General features: G+C 39.6%; 2 protein-coding genes across 9 annotated transcripts in view; both read right to left on the reverse strand.

The window, feature by feature from the left end:
- The window catches only part of slc23a2 (solute carrier family 23 member 2), a 34,396-nt gene extending 33,344 nt beyond the window's left edge, over positions 1-1,052 (reverse strand). For 4 of the 6 annotated variants that reach the window (XM_058069919.1, XM_058069923.1, XM_058069915.1 and 1 more), the window contains exon 1: positions 755-1,052. The gene's annotated coding sequence lies outside the window, so the exon portion shown is untranslated. The remainder of the gene's footprint in view (positions 1-754) is intronic. The other 2 variants (XM_058069922.1, XM_058069918.1) reach the window with 1 other exon arrangement.
- A 1,236-nt stretch (positions 1,053-2,288) lies between these two features.
- Positions 2,289-15,671, reverse strand: part of kcnip3b (Kv channel interacting protein 3b, calsenilin) — a 34,691-nt gene continuing 21,308 nt past the window's right edge. Inside the window, exons 1-7 of one of the 3 annotated variants that reach the window (XM_058070936.1) lie at positions 11,857-15,467; positions 5,542-5,666; positions 4,793-4,862; positions 4,532-4,710; positions 4,324-4,428; positions 4,161-4,223; positions 2,289-3,253 (exon numbers count right to left, since the gene is read on the reverse strand). In XM_058070936.1, coding sequence (XP_057926919.1) covers positions 3,206-3,253; positions 4,161-4,223; positions 4,324-4,428; positions 4,532-4,710; positions 4,793-4,862; positions 5,542-5,666; positions 11,857-11,962 — 696 coding nt within the window. In that variant the 5' untranslated portion in view covers positions 11,963-15,467 and the 3' untranslated portion in view covers positions 2,289-3,205. Of the gene's footprint in view, positions 3,254-4,160; positions 4,224-4,323; positions 4,429-4,531; positions 4,711-4,792; positions 4,863-5,541; positions 5,667-7,876; positions 11,728-11,856; positions 15,468-15,671 lie in introns of those variants that run through there. The other 2 variants (XM_058070935.1, XM_058070934.1) reach the window with 2 other exon arrangements.

Here is a 15,671-nt window from a genome sequence, read left to right on the forward strand (position 1 = left end):
CAACAATGATCTCATCAGTCCACAAACCTGTTGACCTCTTTGTATTACAACTATTTCATTGCTAGTGAATAAAACACCAATAAGCTGCAGTAACCATAAAGAGGTGCTCGTAAATGACTGATTTGAAAAAACAACACATGAACGAATCAATGCTACTATGGCTTATCATGATAGTTGTTATAATGCAGGTGTACTGGGAGTTGTATGAAGCACCATCAGCCTCAATACCGATGTCATAATTACAAGGTGACTTTCATCCTCTGTATTTTACCTCATAATAATGTGTGCTTGCAATGCCAGCGGTCGCACATCTGTTTGGCTCCGTTTCCATGGCAAAAGTCCAAAAGCCAATAAATCCTAATGGCCAAATAATCTGATAGTGGCTATGTGGTTAGTTGCTAGTAAGTACACCATCTTATAGGAATAATTGTAATGTATTTACAGCTAGTAGCCCGCTGTGACTTAGAGGAAATGAGGTCAAAATAATGACTTTGCTCTAATATATTACGGTGACTAGTGTTGCGAAGCCGGGTAGGGTGAGAGAGGCGAATGGGATTGCAAGATCAAGAATGACAGATTGGGCCTATCACCGTCACACACAGCATCACCACACACACGCGGTCACGCCGACCCACCGAGTCCAACCGTGTGATACATATTTTGCGCAAAACGGTGAGATGAGTTGTATTATGCACTTTATGCACCTAGAACGACTTTGGATATTTAAAAATGAACATTATATCTCCACACTTACCTGCCTAATGAAAAAGAAGACGAAGCCCACTTCCCTGCTCGGCTACGTCCTTTGGCTGGTGGTACTGGAGCGGCGGAGAACAGCGCAGCTCGAAGCGGGAGGTAGGGAGGTAGGGAAGACCGTCTTCACTAGAAACCGGAATGAAGCTCACATACAAGCGGATAAGTTGATAGCCTGTCTGCGAGCCCGATTGAGCCAAAACAAAACCCTCCTCTCGCCGACAGACAGGCTTTAAAACCGCTGTCCGCGGAGGGATTTGGTCTTTCATAAAGCCACGGGGGCTGATGTCAGCTATCGCGCATGCGCATATACACTTTGACGTCAGACACCAGCCTCCCGCTCGAGCATAGCCAATCAGAGTTGACGGACCAATGACGCAACTTTTCCGCGCTAGCGACTCATAATGTCCTTATTTCCACGATTGTCTTACTAAGATATTTTACAACAATACTTTATTCTAAAATGAATTTTCATTGTTAGTCAAATTCTTTTCTAAATTTGCACATTGTATTGTCTTTTGAGGGTACCATACTGACCTCTAGCGCTGCCGTAAATGACAGTTAACAATGCATTCAGACAGCACCGTAGTCATGTTGCAGCCTTATGTTAATCATTTAACCTCCACACTAAAAATAGAAATACTACACCCAATACACCCTGTACCCCAGTTTGTTAATGCATCAAACGGAAACATTTTAACGTATATTAAAATAGAACATATACTATACATGTCCTGTTTTTTATATGAAATTATACAAGCGCAGCAAAGTGGACAGTTACAGTAGCAGCACCCATAAATAAGTAATTTAATACAAGTGCATGATCCAGAATATCTTTATGTACATTAATTGTATCTACAGGTAGGTATGGGGGATGAGAAGCAGCAGTCTGTTACAGTACATAATGATATATGCTGCTGAATAAAACTACTGCACATTAAGAAACAAGTAGTATAAAGTAGTATAATGTGTGCATTTGGTTTTTCAATATGTGAGACAAGACTCCCCTGGCAGGCTGAGCAGCTTGAAAAAAAATAAAGAAAAACGAAATTTTACTCAGCTAATTTCAGTTATGTTTAGAGGTTAAATTAATAGATAATCAGTCAGAGTGTAAACGGAGTCCAACCGTATTATATTCCCTAAGGGGAGGCTCCCTGTGCCACACTTTGAAAACCAGCCACCTCCCTTTCATAACATGAGCCACCCTCTGCTGGTGAAAACTGAGAACTACAACAGTAGTCCCCCAGGCTCCCTGCAATAAATACTGTATCTGAGTAGTTAAAAAATGGACAAACCATGATTTCAATAATAAACTACATGACACTTTCAATGTTTCTTTCATTGTTCCTCATCTCAGTGATTCAAACGATGCATTCATGCCAGCAGACACAAAGCTGACATTTCAGCCACATCAAGCTCTTTGCTTGGTTTGTTCTGCACTGTTTTATTGCAGTGAAACACGGTCAAACTAGAAGAAATGTCAAACTAATGGACTCAATGCATCCATCATCTTTCATTTGCAGACAATGGATGTTACATTTTATGTCTCTTTCACCCTGTCACACTTGTCCTGTGTTAGCTTATTAGCTCATTATGTGTGAAGGATGCCCCAGCACTGGAGGGAACTGTTGTGAAAAGAGGACACTCAGAGCGGAGGTCACAGGAGTCGCCAGCATCTTTATTAACCCACGTCACAAAGGTCCCACTGTACTGTACATTATACTGTGGCACTTTAGAGTCATCATGCAAGTAGATACTGAAAAACCAACATAAAGCCTCCATTCAGCATTTAAAAAAAACCCACATTTACAGTCCTTGTTTGTCGCACTATTGCACAGATACGCTGCCATTTTGGCTCCATTTTCAATATAATCTCCAAAAAACTACAAAAGAACACAATAATTAAGGAATAATCTTTAATTCAACGGGGAGCTGTCACTAAACATTGATCAGACCCATCAGCCAGCTTTACATACCCTATATACACAAAAGTCCCTTCATTTGTGCACCAGGCGCATCAACATTAAACTACAGTGCAGGCTAATTCCACATCACATATTCTATAACAAACATGCTTTGTTTCTCTTTTTCAGTGTGCGCAGCATGACTGACGTTGTGCACTGAGTGTGCAAGAATGAAAGGGAATTAGTGAGTCCAAGCATTTGGGGTGTTGGCGCTCATGACTTCAATCTTTCATGTTCTTTTGTGCCATTTACTGAGGACATAAAACACACATAAAAAGATGTGTGATCTATCCAGGAAGCTCATCGTCTGTCTGTGACAGTCCTTCATGTGCACAAGTATCTGCAAGGTGCAACTCAAAGAAGCATGGTGACAGATGAAACAAAAAACCCTCTTTGTGTCTTTACAGTACTCGTATTAAGTGTGTGATGCTAGTATTCTGTGAGTGTCTCCTTGATGAAAAAATATTTCCAAGCAGCATCTTGATTGGTTATATCACATTTTCAAACAGCTGCATGGAGTTCATGATGTTCTCATCCTGGGAGAAAAAAGATAATGATAATGTCAGACAGATACAATTGTTTTAATTAAACAAAATTACAAGTTTGTATTTTGATTTCTATGATGATATACTATATGATGTTAATTTTTTTTATTGATCATGTTTTGATTTTTAAAATACAATCCAATACATTGTAATGTAATAGCATATCATATAAAATTGTATACCATTTTAAATATTTAGTATTACATGACTTCTCCGGGTACTCCGGTTTCCTTCCACATTCCAAAAACATGCTAGGTTAATTGGCGACTCCAAATTGTATAATAATAAATAAATATCCAAATAATAATAACAAAGTTAAAATAGGATGAAAATGATGAAAAAAAACAACAGCAAAAGTGAGGAAAAAACAGCTGTAATTTTATGAGGATAAAGTCAAAATATTAAAATGAAAAGTTGTATTCTGACAGGAAAAAAATGTGCAATTTTGCAATTTTAGGAGAATAAACTCATAATATTACGAGAGGGGGAAATAATGCCATTTTAGTAACATAGAGTTGAAATATTAAAGAAAAAATAAGTGACTTTTTAAAGTCGTAATAAGAGAAAGAAAAGAAAATATAAAGTTGTAATTTTTGTAAAATTAGATTGATGAGAAATTTCTAGTATTACTGGAATAAAATCTACATACTATTGGAATAAACTAAATAAATTAATTAAAAAGAGTATTTTTAAAAGTTCATATTATTTTTCACCATTATCACAGTTTTTTCTTGAAATATTATAACTTTGTAGTATTACTGCGTGTGTTGCTTTACAAAATAACAAAATGGCCCTTGCATCCTTTAGTTTTTCAAAACTTTGGACCCCCGATTGTCTGTGTATTGTCCAGGTCACTCATGTGACAAGAAGAAGAGTATAAAGAGTATTATTTGGTCACCTTCTGGCAGGTCTCAATGAACTCTTCAATGGTCACGACTCCATCTCGGTTTCTGTCCATTTTCTGGGCAACACAATAAGCAAAGGTACACAGGGGTAAACATGAACACAAGAGTTCATAACAGGGACAGAATTCTGAATTTGTGCCATAATATATTGAGAACCTGGAAGAACTTGTCCACATGTTCAGAGGGCGCCTCATCTCGCACACATGGGTAAGTGTAGCGGCCCATCATGTCATATATGGACTTCATTATGGCCAGCATCTCCTGCAGATTCAACAAGATGCATAATGAATTTGTGTGTAAATAAAAGCCACTTTTCAAGCAAAACATGAGCCAGTAAATTTAACATGGGTTCCTATGACTGGACCTCTTTGGTGATGTAGCCGTCTTTGTTGATGTCATAGAGGTTGAAGGCCCAGTTGAGCTTCTCAGTGACAGAACCTCTGAGCAACACGGACAAGCCGATGACAAAGTCCTCAAAACGGATAGAGCCATTTCTGTCGATGTCGAAAGCGTTGAAGAGGAAGTGAGCATATGTGGTTGCGTCTGTGTGAGGAGGACAAGAGAGACTTATGATGGATCATTATCAAAGCTGAGAGATAACATGGATAGAAGACGGACAGCTGACCTCCTTGGGGAAAGAACTGAGAATAGATCGACTTGAATGTCTCCTCATCCACCAGCCCGCTGGGACACTCCTGGGTTGAGGAAATAAGGCATGCATCAGTAGAAGTCGGCCCACTACATGACAGAGTGATTATTCTGAAAATGAAGTTATATTATTGGGAGAAAAATGTGGAATAAAGTGAAACATTACCAAGAAAAAGTCAGCATATTACAATATAAATGTTATGGGAATACATTTGGAACATTGTACGAAAACAATAGTAATTTGCAAGAAAAAAAAAGTAACCATTCAGTCAAAAGTGATTTTATTACAAAATAAAATTGTGATAATGTGAGTGGTATGAGAAAAAAGTGAAAACTTTCGGCGTTACAATATTCCAAAACCAAAATCATAGTATTATGATTAAAAAAACATTTGATAATAAAGTTGTAACATTACAAAGAAAAAAACTCAAATAAAGAGAAAATGTCATAATATAATGAGAAAAAAATTACAACTTTATGAGAAAAAGTTGAATAAACCATAATTTTTTGACAAATGTGTCCTAATACAACGAGAAAAAAAGTGGAAGGAAGTCGAAACATTATTACAAAAGTCATTCAAATTGTAATATGATGAGAAGTTGATATACTACAATATATCAATATACTACAATATGTCAAAGTTGTATAAACTATTTCATTGAGGAAGCTGCAAACAAATGCATATGACCTAATGATTGCAAAACAGTGCAAATATGCTTTACATACATTCTTAAAGCCTCTATAGAGAGACTGAATCTCTTTCCTGGTGAACTTGGTCTGAGCCTGCAGCTGGTCCAGGCCTTCCGGCTGGTGACGCACCGTCGACAGCTCCAGATCACTGTCGCTGCTGTCTGTGGTACAGAGAGAGAAGGGCAGAGAGAAGGGACAATAGAGAGAGTGATGCAGAGATGGGCAGATGAGGAGAGATGCAGGGGGCATGAGGGGCAGATGTCGAGTGCGTGGATACAGGCCAACGTTGGGGGAGGGCTGGGATCACACATTTAAGAGAAAGCAGGTAAATAGGCAAAAACTACACACGCAACAGGAAGGAGGAGGTACTTTCTTTATGGCGGAATTGACACCTAACTCGTTGTGCTTCATTGATTTTGATCGCACTCTTGGTTGCCAGTTCACACACACTAAGAGAAAGCACTGCATGGCCGGGATAAATAAAATAGTATTCATTCAAAAATACAAACAAAGGAGGACTGACAAGGAGTTTCCAGGACATTTGGATGTTAGGTGGACTTCCAACCGTCTCCATACTCACCATCTTTAGACAGAGAACAGAGAAGGAGGAGGTGTGAGCACCGGAATGGAGTGAAAAAGAGTCACAGAGCAACGCGGGGAAAGTGAAAGTAAGAGGAAAAAAAACAAAAGAAAGAAAAAGAGTCAGATCACACACATTCAAGGTGTTTCTAGAACGGGTGAGGATAGGCGGTGATGACCCAAGATATCTGCAGCCATGTCTGAAATAAGCATATTTATACACTCACAACGCCATAACATTGGGTGCATCCACGACATCCATCATACTGAAAAGTTTGTGATATTTTGGTTACCTTTTTCAGGGTAAATGATCACAAACAGCTCTCAGTATGATGCACTACAGTTGTACACCAATACCAAATGTAACTACAATGATAAACATATTGTTAAATTCAATAACAACCTCTGACAGTGTCAAGGGTACCTAATGTTATGGCTGGTGAATGACTTGCTATGTCACAAAGCTGCAAAAATTGATGCTAAGGACTTTTGCATTACAATATCACTCTTTTGCATTTAGCACAAAAAATGAAATTCAATTCTTCCAAAAATGATGTAAGTACTTATAATAATAAAATGACCATATTGACTTGGATGTTAGACTTTTCCCTATAGAAATAAGCCTGAAAAAGACATATACTCGGAGTTTCGGGATTTACACATGCACCAGAGCAAGTCACAGCTTTTCCTCCTGTCACTCACATGGAAAAGTGTTTCAAAGGCTGTTAGCAAACAACAAGTTATGATGTGAATTTCAAGATAATGCTGATCAATGAAGCAGAGTCGTCAAACAGCTATCCAGCAGCTACTAAATATGATTATTAAAATATTCAGCGTTGGCTTATATTCAGGGCAAATCCGGTATTTCAGAGACATTTTACAGAATTTGTTCTTGTCCTTCAATATATAGAAATCATTTTCATCACATTCATTATATCGGCAAGAAAATGTAACAAAAACCAAGTTGAGTCAGAGCTTTTCTTCCTGTCACACACACAAACACACCAGTGATCTGGAGGAGTACAAGCAAAATGTTGGCAAACAACAGAGGAGGAGTTCTTATGCCAATTTTAAGATACTGTAATGGCGATCAATGAAGCAGAGTAGAGCAGCAAAACATTACAATTAAAATCGGATTTCATTAATATTGATCGTTTTTGCCTTAGATTTTGTTTTTGAATACATTCATACATTCATTAATTTTCTACCACTTATCCTCACGAGGGTCGCGGGATTGCTGGAGTCTATCCCAGCTGTCTTCGGGCGAGAGGCAGGGTACAATCTGGACTGGTTGCCAGCCAATCACAGGGCACATATAGACAATCAACCATTCACACTCACATTCATACCTATGGACAATTTGGAGTCGCCAATTAACCTAGCATGTTTTTGGAATGTGGGAGGAAACCGGAGTACCTGGAGAAAACCCACGCATGCACGGGGAGAACATGCAAACTCCACACAGAGATGGTCGAGGGTGGAATCGAACTTGGGTCTAACCACTTGACCGCCGTGCAGCCTCTTTGAATACATCTTTTCAAAAATTGGTTCATGACAAGGGTGGGTCATCTTATATTCAAGTCAATATATCCAGCTTTGTGCTAAAAACACATTTCCAAGACACCATATGAGGACAATATATGTTATCATCCTACGACTGCAAAGTAATCAGCCAAAGTACTCATCTAATTAACGCATTGTATAAAGTACAATCAATCAACCAATAAAGAATATAACAATAACTAGTTTCTCGTCACACAACTCTAACATACTAGCGATCCTGGTCCCTCACCGGTCTCGGTGATGTCAATGAGGCCCAGCAGGTGCATCAGTTTGAGGAACATGATGACCAGACACACGATGCCAACTGTCTGAAGGCCCTCTGTCTCCCACCGTACGCTCATCTTGTGCCCTCGTCTTCTATATAACTTTCCTTGCACGGTCTCCTCAGTTGGGTTGCTCTGCTGTTACCTTCTCATGGTTCCATTCCTTCTCATCACTATCCTGTCACCCACTCTGCTCGTCACTCTCTTTCTGTCACACTTTTTCCCTGACTGTGTCCCTTTTTAGATCTGCCATTTTAATTGACTGCCCCTTTTTTCACCACCAGCGGATCTCGGGGGAGCATTTTTGCACAAGGAGAGATAATCCGACTCCCTTTGTTATGGTCCAAATATTTAGAAGAGACAAAAGGACCCCCCCTACCTCAAGTCGATTGACAAATTTAGGTAAATGCTACATTTCTATGACTGTCATCAAAACAAACTCTATCATCAGTTTGTAGTAACACCTCCTTCCCAGGCAACTCTGACAGTGACCCACTTTGTAATTGTTCCACTTTCCCCTCTGGGATGTGCTTACAGGGACCTAAGAGCACAAAGTGGAGTCCTGACACACTCTTGTAGTGTAATGAAAAGGGAACTGGGACCACTCACTCCCTGGGGTTCTGTTACAATTGTGCACAAAACTTAATATCTTGTCTGAGGAGCGTGGCACTCTGCTGTTCTCTAGTGGAGACCCCTGGAAACAACAACAACAACAACAAAAAGACTTTTTGCAGAGGAAAATGCATTTACTCCACATGAACCCGTAGGGATGGTTAATACATTTTAGGTTTTCAAACAAGTGTAAGAATAGTCCGTCATTCATATTTTCCTGGATAGGCTGGATAGAATACTTAAAAGTCCATTACATTTTTCTTGTTTAAAAAAATAATAATCAAATTGTCATTTCTGTTCTGTCTTTTCCATTAGCCTGAAATGACAGAGTAACCGAAAAAACCCACATTTGCTCATAATTACAAAAAAAGGCCCTACTGAAAATAATTAAAATGCCATTTTGATCCCACATTTATTTCAACCTAAACGAATGTATTGTGTTAAAACTATTGTGTTAAATTAGTTAAAGTTGATAAGTTTTAAAAACTCGTTTTTTTTCTCCATGTAATAACATCTACCAACACTCCAACAAGGAAACAAGCAAATAAATCCATGAAGGAGCCAGTAATGTGGTAAAAACATCAATTCCTGATATGAGAATGCAATTCGAAACATAACTGGAGCCAACCCAAAAGTGACATCATAGTCGAGAGGACAACAATCAATGTCTGTGGCTTTCTTTCATTCATAGTCTCACTTCAGAGATTACTGTGATTTACATTGAATTTATCGAGGTATAAACACTAATGTGATAAAAAGGTATCTGGTGAATGATGTAAACAAATTAGGGTGTAATCGGTTCAGTTGGTGTCGAGTTGCTTTCAATTTCCTTTGGTTTTAGACCAAAACATTTTAAAGCTTGTTCCCAGAAACATAACCACAGTGGTAGGAAAAAAGAATAAGCTCATTTTGACTCAGAGGGATGGTATGAAGTATGTGAGGAGAAAAGGAGAAATGTGGGAGGGTACTGAGGGATGACGAGTGTCCTTCAGAGCCCTGGAGGTGTTCTCCGGGGGTTCCATATTTAGGCGATCTTAGAGAAAACCTGTTCAATACCACATGTATAATTAATGTGAAGTAATGCTAAACCGGGGGTGTATCACTACAGGCTCAGAAGGCGGGGGACAGAGAGCTGATGCGATTGAAAGGAGTGATGAATAATAAAAGCAAAGAACATTACTGGGGCTTTTGTTGAATTTATTACTTACTGATGCTGAGCAATATTACAAAGACTAATGTGGCGCCCATCTTGCTGTAATTGTCTTGGCACGCTAACGACAAGACATTCTGATACAAAGACCAAAGTCAGAAAGACCTACATGGCTCCAGAAGATCTGTCCTAATGACCCACTGACTGTATAAGCAAACTGATTGGCCCACCATGCTAGGACATCAGTGGTATTTATTCATCAAAAACTTATATCCACTGAACTGGCTACACTGCCGTCATCCATACGTACCCAACTAGTCATCAAACAAACCTGGTTATAACTACCTATCATGCATCCCTCCAACGAAACATACATCCACCCATCCGACCATTGGCCCAATCACTCACCCATTTAGGTACTATACACCCAGCTACTTTGCCCATCTTTCAAACAATCCTCGACTTCACACCCATTCGTCAACCCAACGGCAATGTCTCTGACCAACCTTCTGGCTATAACGATAACTACCATCCTTTCAACTTTCACCCACCAACCTGCCATCTTACTATTTATTCAACCATACCCGTCAATTCATCAATACTGGGTGTGACAGCGGGGTCGACCAATATAGGACGATATGAACAGAGTCAAGTGATGAGCTTGGTGGTGGTCTGCTCTAAAGGGCTTCATGGCAAAAGGCTTAAACTCGATCTTTGCTTCAACTTGAGCGTCTGTTTTCTGCTTGGTCTTTATACTTTGCACATATCAATTTCCATTCAATATAGTGTAAAAGTAAGGCTCAGCAATACATGAATAAATACATACATGGCCAAGTGTGGCCCGCAGGACACTAGTTTGAGGCCCCCGCCTTGATATGAAAGTTTAATGTTAGTGCGGCCGGCGCAAGTTTGATATGGATGCTGTATGGTATCATGTACCCAGAAAAAATTATTACGTTTGATTAATGTTCATGTTAAAGGTTAAATAACTGTTAATAGTTATTCTCCCTATCCGTATGGAAGTGGTAAGTGTTTGGCTATTTAAGTTTAAAGGAAACAACTTGAAGGCTACCGTTTAGGTCGCTAGCTCTCTAGTTTGCGAGTTAGCATGTGTCTCAAGACCCTGCAGTTGCGCAATATGTTGTAAATAAAAAAAGTATAAATGTGACTATAGTTGTGTTTTGTCATGTCTACAGGGCTCTAATAATGCTTTGTTAATTTTAATCTGAAAAAACCTGATGGAAAACCTGATGCGGCCCAGCCTTGCCCAGACCCTAGCTCCAGTGGCCCCCAGGTAAATTGAGTTTGAGACCCCTGGTATACAGTATATTGAACATGCATCCCTATGTACAGCATATCCATCTAACCCTTTACCTATGTATATATCCATTTAGCCAATGCCCCATCAAGTTAGTCTTAGTCATCTTCCCCATCTGGGCACCTTCATACCTTCTAGGTCTATTCATCAACCAATCACAAAGTAACCATGTAACCCATTATCAGTTCATCAATCAATTCACCATCTATCTGTCTATTGGTCCCGTCATGTAACCAGCCCTACCTGGTCACCCTTATGCCAATTAAGTCCATTTATCAAGTTAATGGCAAATCCATAGACTTACCTTCCTAGCATATAAATAAGTACTTAGCAGCCATTGAACCAACAATCGACCATCTACCCATCTACACAGCTTATCCTTATCTTGCCCACCTACCTATCTATAACTGTATACCACCCAGACATTTAACCCATTGTGGGTCCATTCAAATTCACCTTTGCATCAACCTGCTATTCATGTAACGACAGCGCTCACTGTCCCCTATATGGCTACCTCCAGACCTACTCAGTCCATTCATCAACGACCAACCATCCTACCGTATAACGACCATCGAGCCATATGACATTTTGATGCCGGTGCTCATATAAGGGAAACAACAGGCTAGCAATGTTGTGTTGTTAGTTTAACATTTACATTTAATTGAATAGAAATGCAGTTTGGTGGAAACAAATAATAAAAAGTCAAAGCTTACAATAACAGAATGTCGCCTGTTGTTCTTTTTACAAGTCTACCCCAGGCTTTGTGCCAGTATACTCTTTTATTCCCCCCCCCCCCCCCCCCCAACATTTTGTAGGTCAACTTTGCAGTGGCTGACAACATTGAGGTTTTTGTGCCATGGTGTTACCTTCAAAAGAAGACATGGGCTCCAGAATGCCAAACTGCTTAAGAACGGCCATAAACAGAATGATGACCACTCCGATGGCAAACAGCTCCATGCCTTGGATCCCCATGGCTGTGGAGGAGTGGAAGAGGACCGAGTCTTGAGGATGAAAGACCAGGCCGACCCAGGTCACGGTGGGCCGGGCCGTCCTTTCCGAGTAAGTGTTCTCACCAGTGTTCAGCAGCCTGACAGGTGGGAGACTGCATGTGTTTGTATCCAAGACACCAACAAGCGGCTTGTAATGTCAACACTGATGCTGAAGTGGAAAAAACGTGGAAGCCGACATATATGGACAACCTCCCTGTTTGGATCCAGGAGGGAAGACGGGGCCATTTATCACAGCGCATTAAAAGAGACGTTTAAAGTCACTTTCCTGCAAATTTCTCCTCGTAAACCAAACTGCTATTATCGGTCCTCACGTCATCGCTTAACACTAAATCATATATTGTGTATTGCTGAAGATGGACAAGTGCACTTTTTGGAGCCACTCTTTACATCCATTTTTATAACAAGACAGAAACAAAGTCTGCTCTATCATCCATGCCTTTAAACTGCAAATAAATCACCCCATTGTATGCAGAAGAAGACAAAACATTTGCTACAAAACTGGGAATGTTCTATCAAGCAGTGATCAGCCATAAAGAGTACATGAAGGTCTTGTGGTGCTCAAAATAAGCCGAGAACAACTTAGACATCCTCTTTCTGCTCTGCTTCTTGAATCAATAATCCAAAATCATCCACCCATGCATCTGTTGGTACAATTCAATGATAGGTCCCTCTGTCCAAACCCAGGTCCACATATGGAAGAGTCAGTCAAGGCACAATTACAGCGGTGCATCCGTGGAGTGGAGGGATATCCTGACAAAGTGAGGGAGGCGACGACCTCCCCGGCACATACTTTCATGGCTCCGCCCCCTCTTGCACCTCGAGGTTCACAACCAAACATTTTTCCTGCTTTCCTGTAGGCTCACTCTCTTCCTCTTCCTGCTGCTTTTTCTCTCCATCTCAGTTGCTCAGTGCCTCCTCCCTGCATCTCCTCGGCCATTCCATAACTTTGGTCAACCGCACTCTTTTAACCCCCTCACTCAGCACCACCATTACCCCTCCCTTTGCTCTCCTATCCAGCTCTTCTCCTCATCTTCACCTTCCTCAGACACAAAGCTTTGGGTCAAATGAAGTGTTCATACTGTATATGTATGCGCATATACACATATGGTATGGTATGTTTATTTGTTTCAGACATGCTTAACAAGTGACATGAAGGAACAATTTGCACAATTCAACATGTCTGAAAAGGAGCAGGAAGAAGCAGTGCTTATATTTAATTTATTCGCAATTCATTCACACCATAACTTTTTACATGCATGCCGACATGGCATGGCACAGACCTGTGTTTTTTCATTTACATTTTCTTAAGTCAAAATTATATACAGTATATATATATATAATAGGGATGTCAGATATTGATTGGCTTTTTTGCCTAAAACTAATATTGTCCAACTCTCAATTTCTGATACCACTATCAGCCGATACTGATACCAATATGTGTAACATGACATATGCAGCAGTATGCAGCATTTTTTAAATATTGTTTTTTATGATCTGGAAAAAATCCCATATTGATATTGACCGATATCACATTTTTATGCTGATATTGGGCCGGTAATTATCAATATTGGTGCTGGTAACTCTGCATTGTAATCAACATTACATACATTTAGAAGGTTGAATATGAATGTGCATTCATGCAGGAAAAAAAGTCAAAACTTTTCAACAAAATGTATAAAAATGTAATATAGATATAGATGTTAGTTATCATATTTTATCAAATGGCATATTTTTGAAACTATATTATTTTTTATATAATTTCTTTTATCGTATACCGTATTTATTGTATACACGACTATAAATGACAAATATTTTTTTTATTCCATGATAATATGAATAATTGATCATTTATGGGCACCTACGCCTTTATTCATAAGCACAAATAAATGCAAACTATAATTTTATGAATATATGAATATATAATATACTTTTTTAAAAGAGCATACTCCAAGTTAATTTTCCTCAAAAATAAGAGTATGAAGGGAAATATAAATGGGAACTTTATCAGTTTATTCAAATTTCTATGCGATTTTAATGGAAAGTATCAAACCACGTTCCCTAAATCCTCCCCAAGACCCTGTCTTCCTTTTTTTGCAGTTTTGTGATGAGTGGTGACAAAAACCTAAACCTTTACCACTGCAAACTATGCAACAGCTGGCCATAGCTATATGCAATATAAAAAGTGTTGCAGGTCAAGAGAGGATAAGTGATGACGCCGCACTTGCTAATGCATCCAGATGGGGGATCAGTGTGTGTGTGTGTGTGTTAATGCACTGACTTGGTTGAATAAAGGAGACACAAAAAGAAAGGCCGGTATCATCCAGATCAATATCATTGTGGTGAGGCACTGCTGGGGAGCTTCCCTCCACTTTTTTCACCACTTAAGCAGAAAAATAGCATCGAGCAGTGACATCACCGGTCACGCTACACTGCACTTCCTGTCACTCTTCCTCAATCAGCACGGTGTCAATTTTTACAACTCCTGCATGAAGGTCAAATTCAGATTTTACGATACTCTGCATTTTGTGAAGGGATTGTGTGCGGATTGTAGTACACATGCTGAAGAATTGTGTGCTTAGTGCTGCTTTATGGGGATTCTCACTGTGTATGTGTGTGTGCGCTAGCCATTAGGGCACTAACAGGTTTTTAAAAGGAAGGCTGGGCTTTGCCTGCTGACACAACAGCCAGTAAAGACCTATAGAGATCACGTCACCTCCAATACAAGCCAAATGTAAACTTCTTAAATACCTCTCATGAAGCCAGCTCAGGTTTTTTATTTGAACATTCAGTAAAACTCACGTTTAGCTTCACACAGGGTAATTCTTGCCACTGGGCTGCACTTCCTCAAATATTGTATTGAGTATAGTGTAGTTCATTTACTTTTCATTCATTTTCACTGATGCTTGTCACCACGGTTGAGGGGGTTGCTCAAGCCTATCCCAATTGACTTTTGGGGGGAGAGGTGGGGCACACTCAGAACTGGTTGCCAGCATTTATTCAATCAGCTGTAAATATTAGTACATTACTGACCTCAAGTGGTGGGTTGCGGTATTAATGCCAACCGTGCCAATAAACATACTTGTTAAGTATATGCTATCTTTTCTAATATATCTGCTTTTATTTATGTATTTGATGCAATAAAATGGGGCTTGAAACTGGGATTTTTGGAATTAAGGATTTACATATTGTAATGAACTCATTATGCAATTATAAAGTCTGATTTAAATTATAGCTGGAAATATTTTGAAGTATTCAAATCAATATACACCATAAAGTAATCCATACTCACTGGCCACAATACAAATGCACATTGATGCTCAGTTTCGATTGCTGCTGTCAGAGAGATATTTACGTATGTTAGTATTAGTATTACTATACTTGTTATACTTATAGAGTTAAATTACTACAGCTCAACATTTGAGCATTTTTTAGGCGTACCTAATGTGAGTCCAGCCACTAATAAGAATGAGGATAAGTCCCAGTTCCTACCTGAGCGATGGTACCTGGCCGCACTGTGTCCACAGTGGGAGAGGCAGGTGGGCCGAGAGAGACGCCTGCGGGCCTCCACAGACAGAGCGGCCATTACAGCTCCCATCATGCAGCTGAACTACGCAACTTACTTCTAGCCGACTCCTCTTGAGATGCGAATGTTTGATCAGAGCCAGCGAGAG

This window comes from Doryrhamphus excisus, chromosome 4, assembly GCF_030265055.1.
Source record: "Doryrhamphus excisus isolate RoL2022-K1 chromosome 4, RoL_Dexc_1.0, whole genome shotgun sequence".
Taxonomy (NCBI): Eukaryota; Metazoa; Chordata; class Actinopteri; order Syngnathiformes; family Syngnathidae; genus Doryrhamphus; species Doryrhamphus excisus.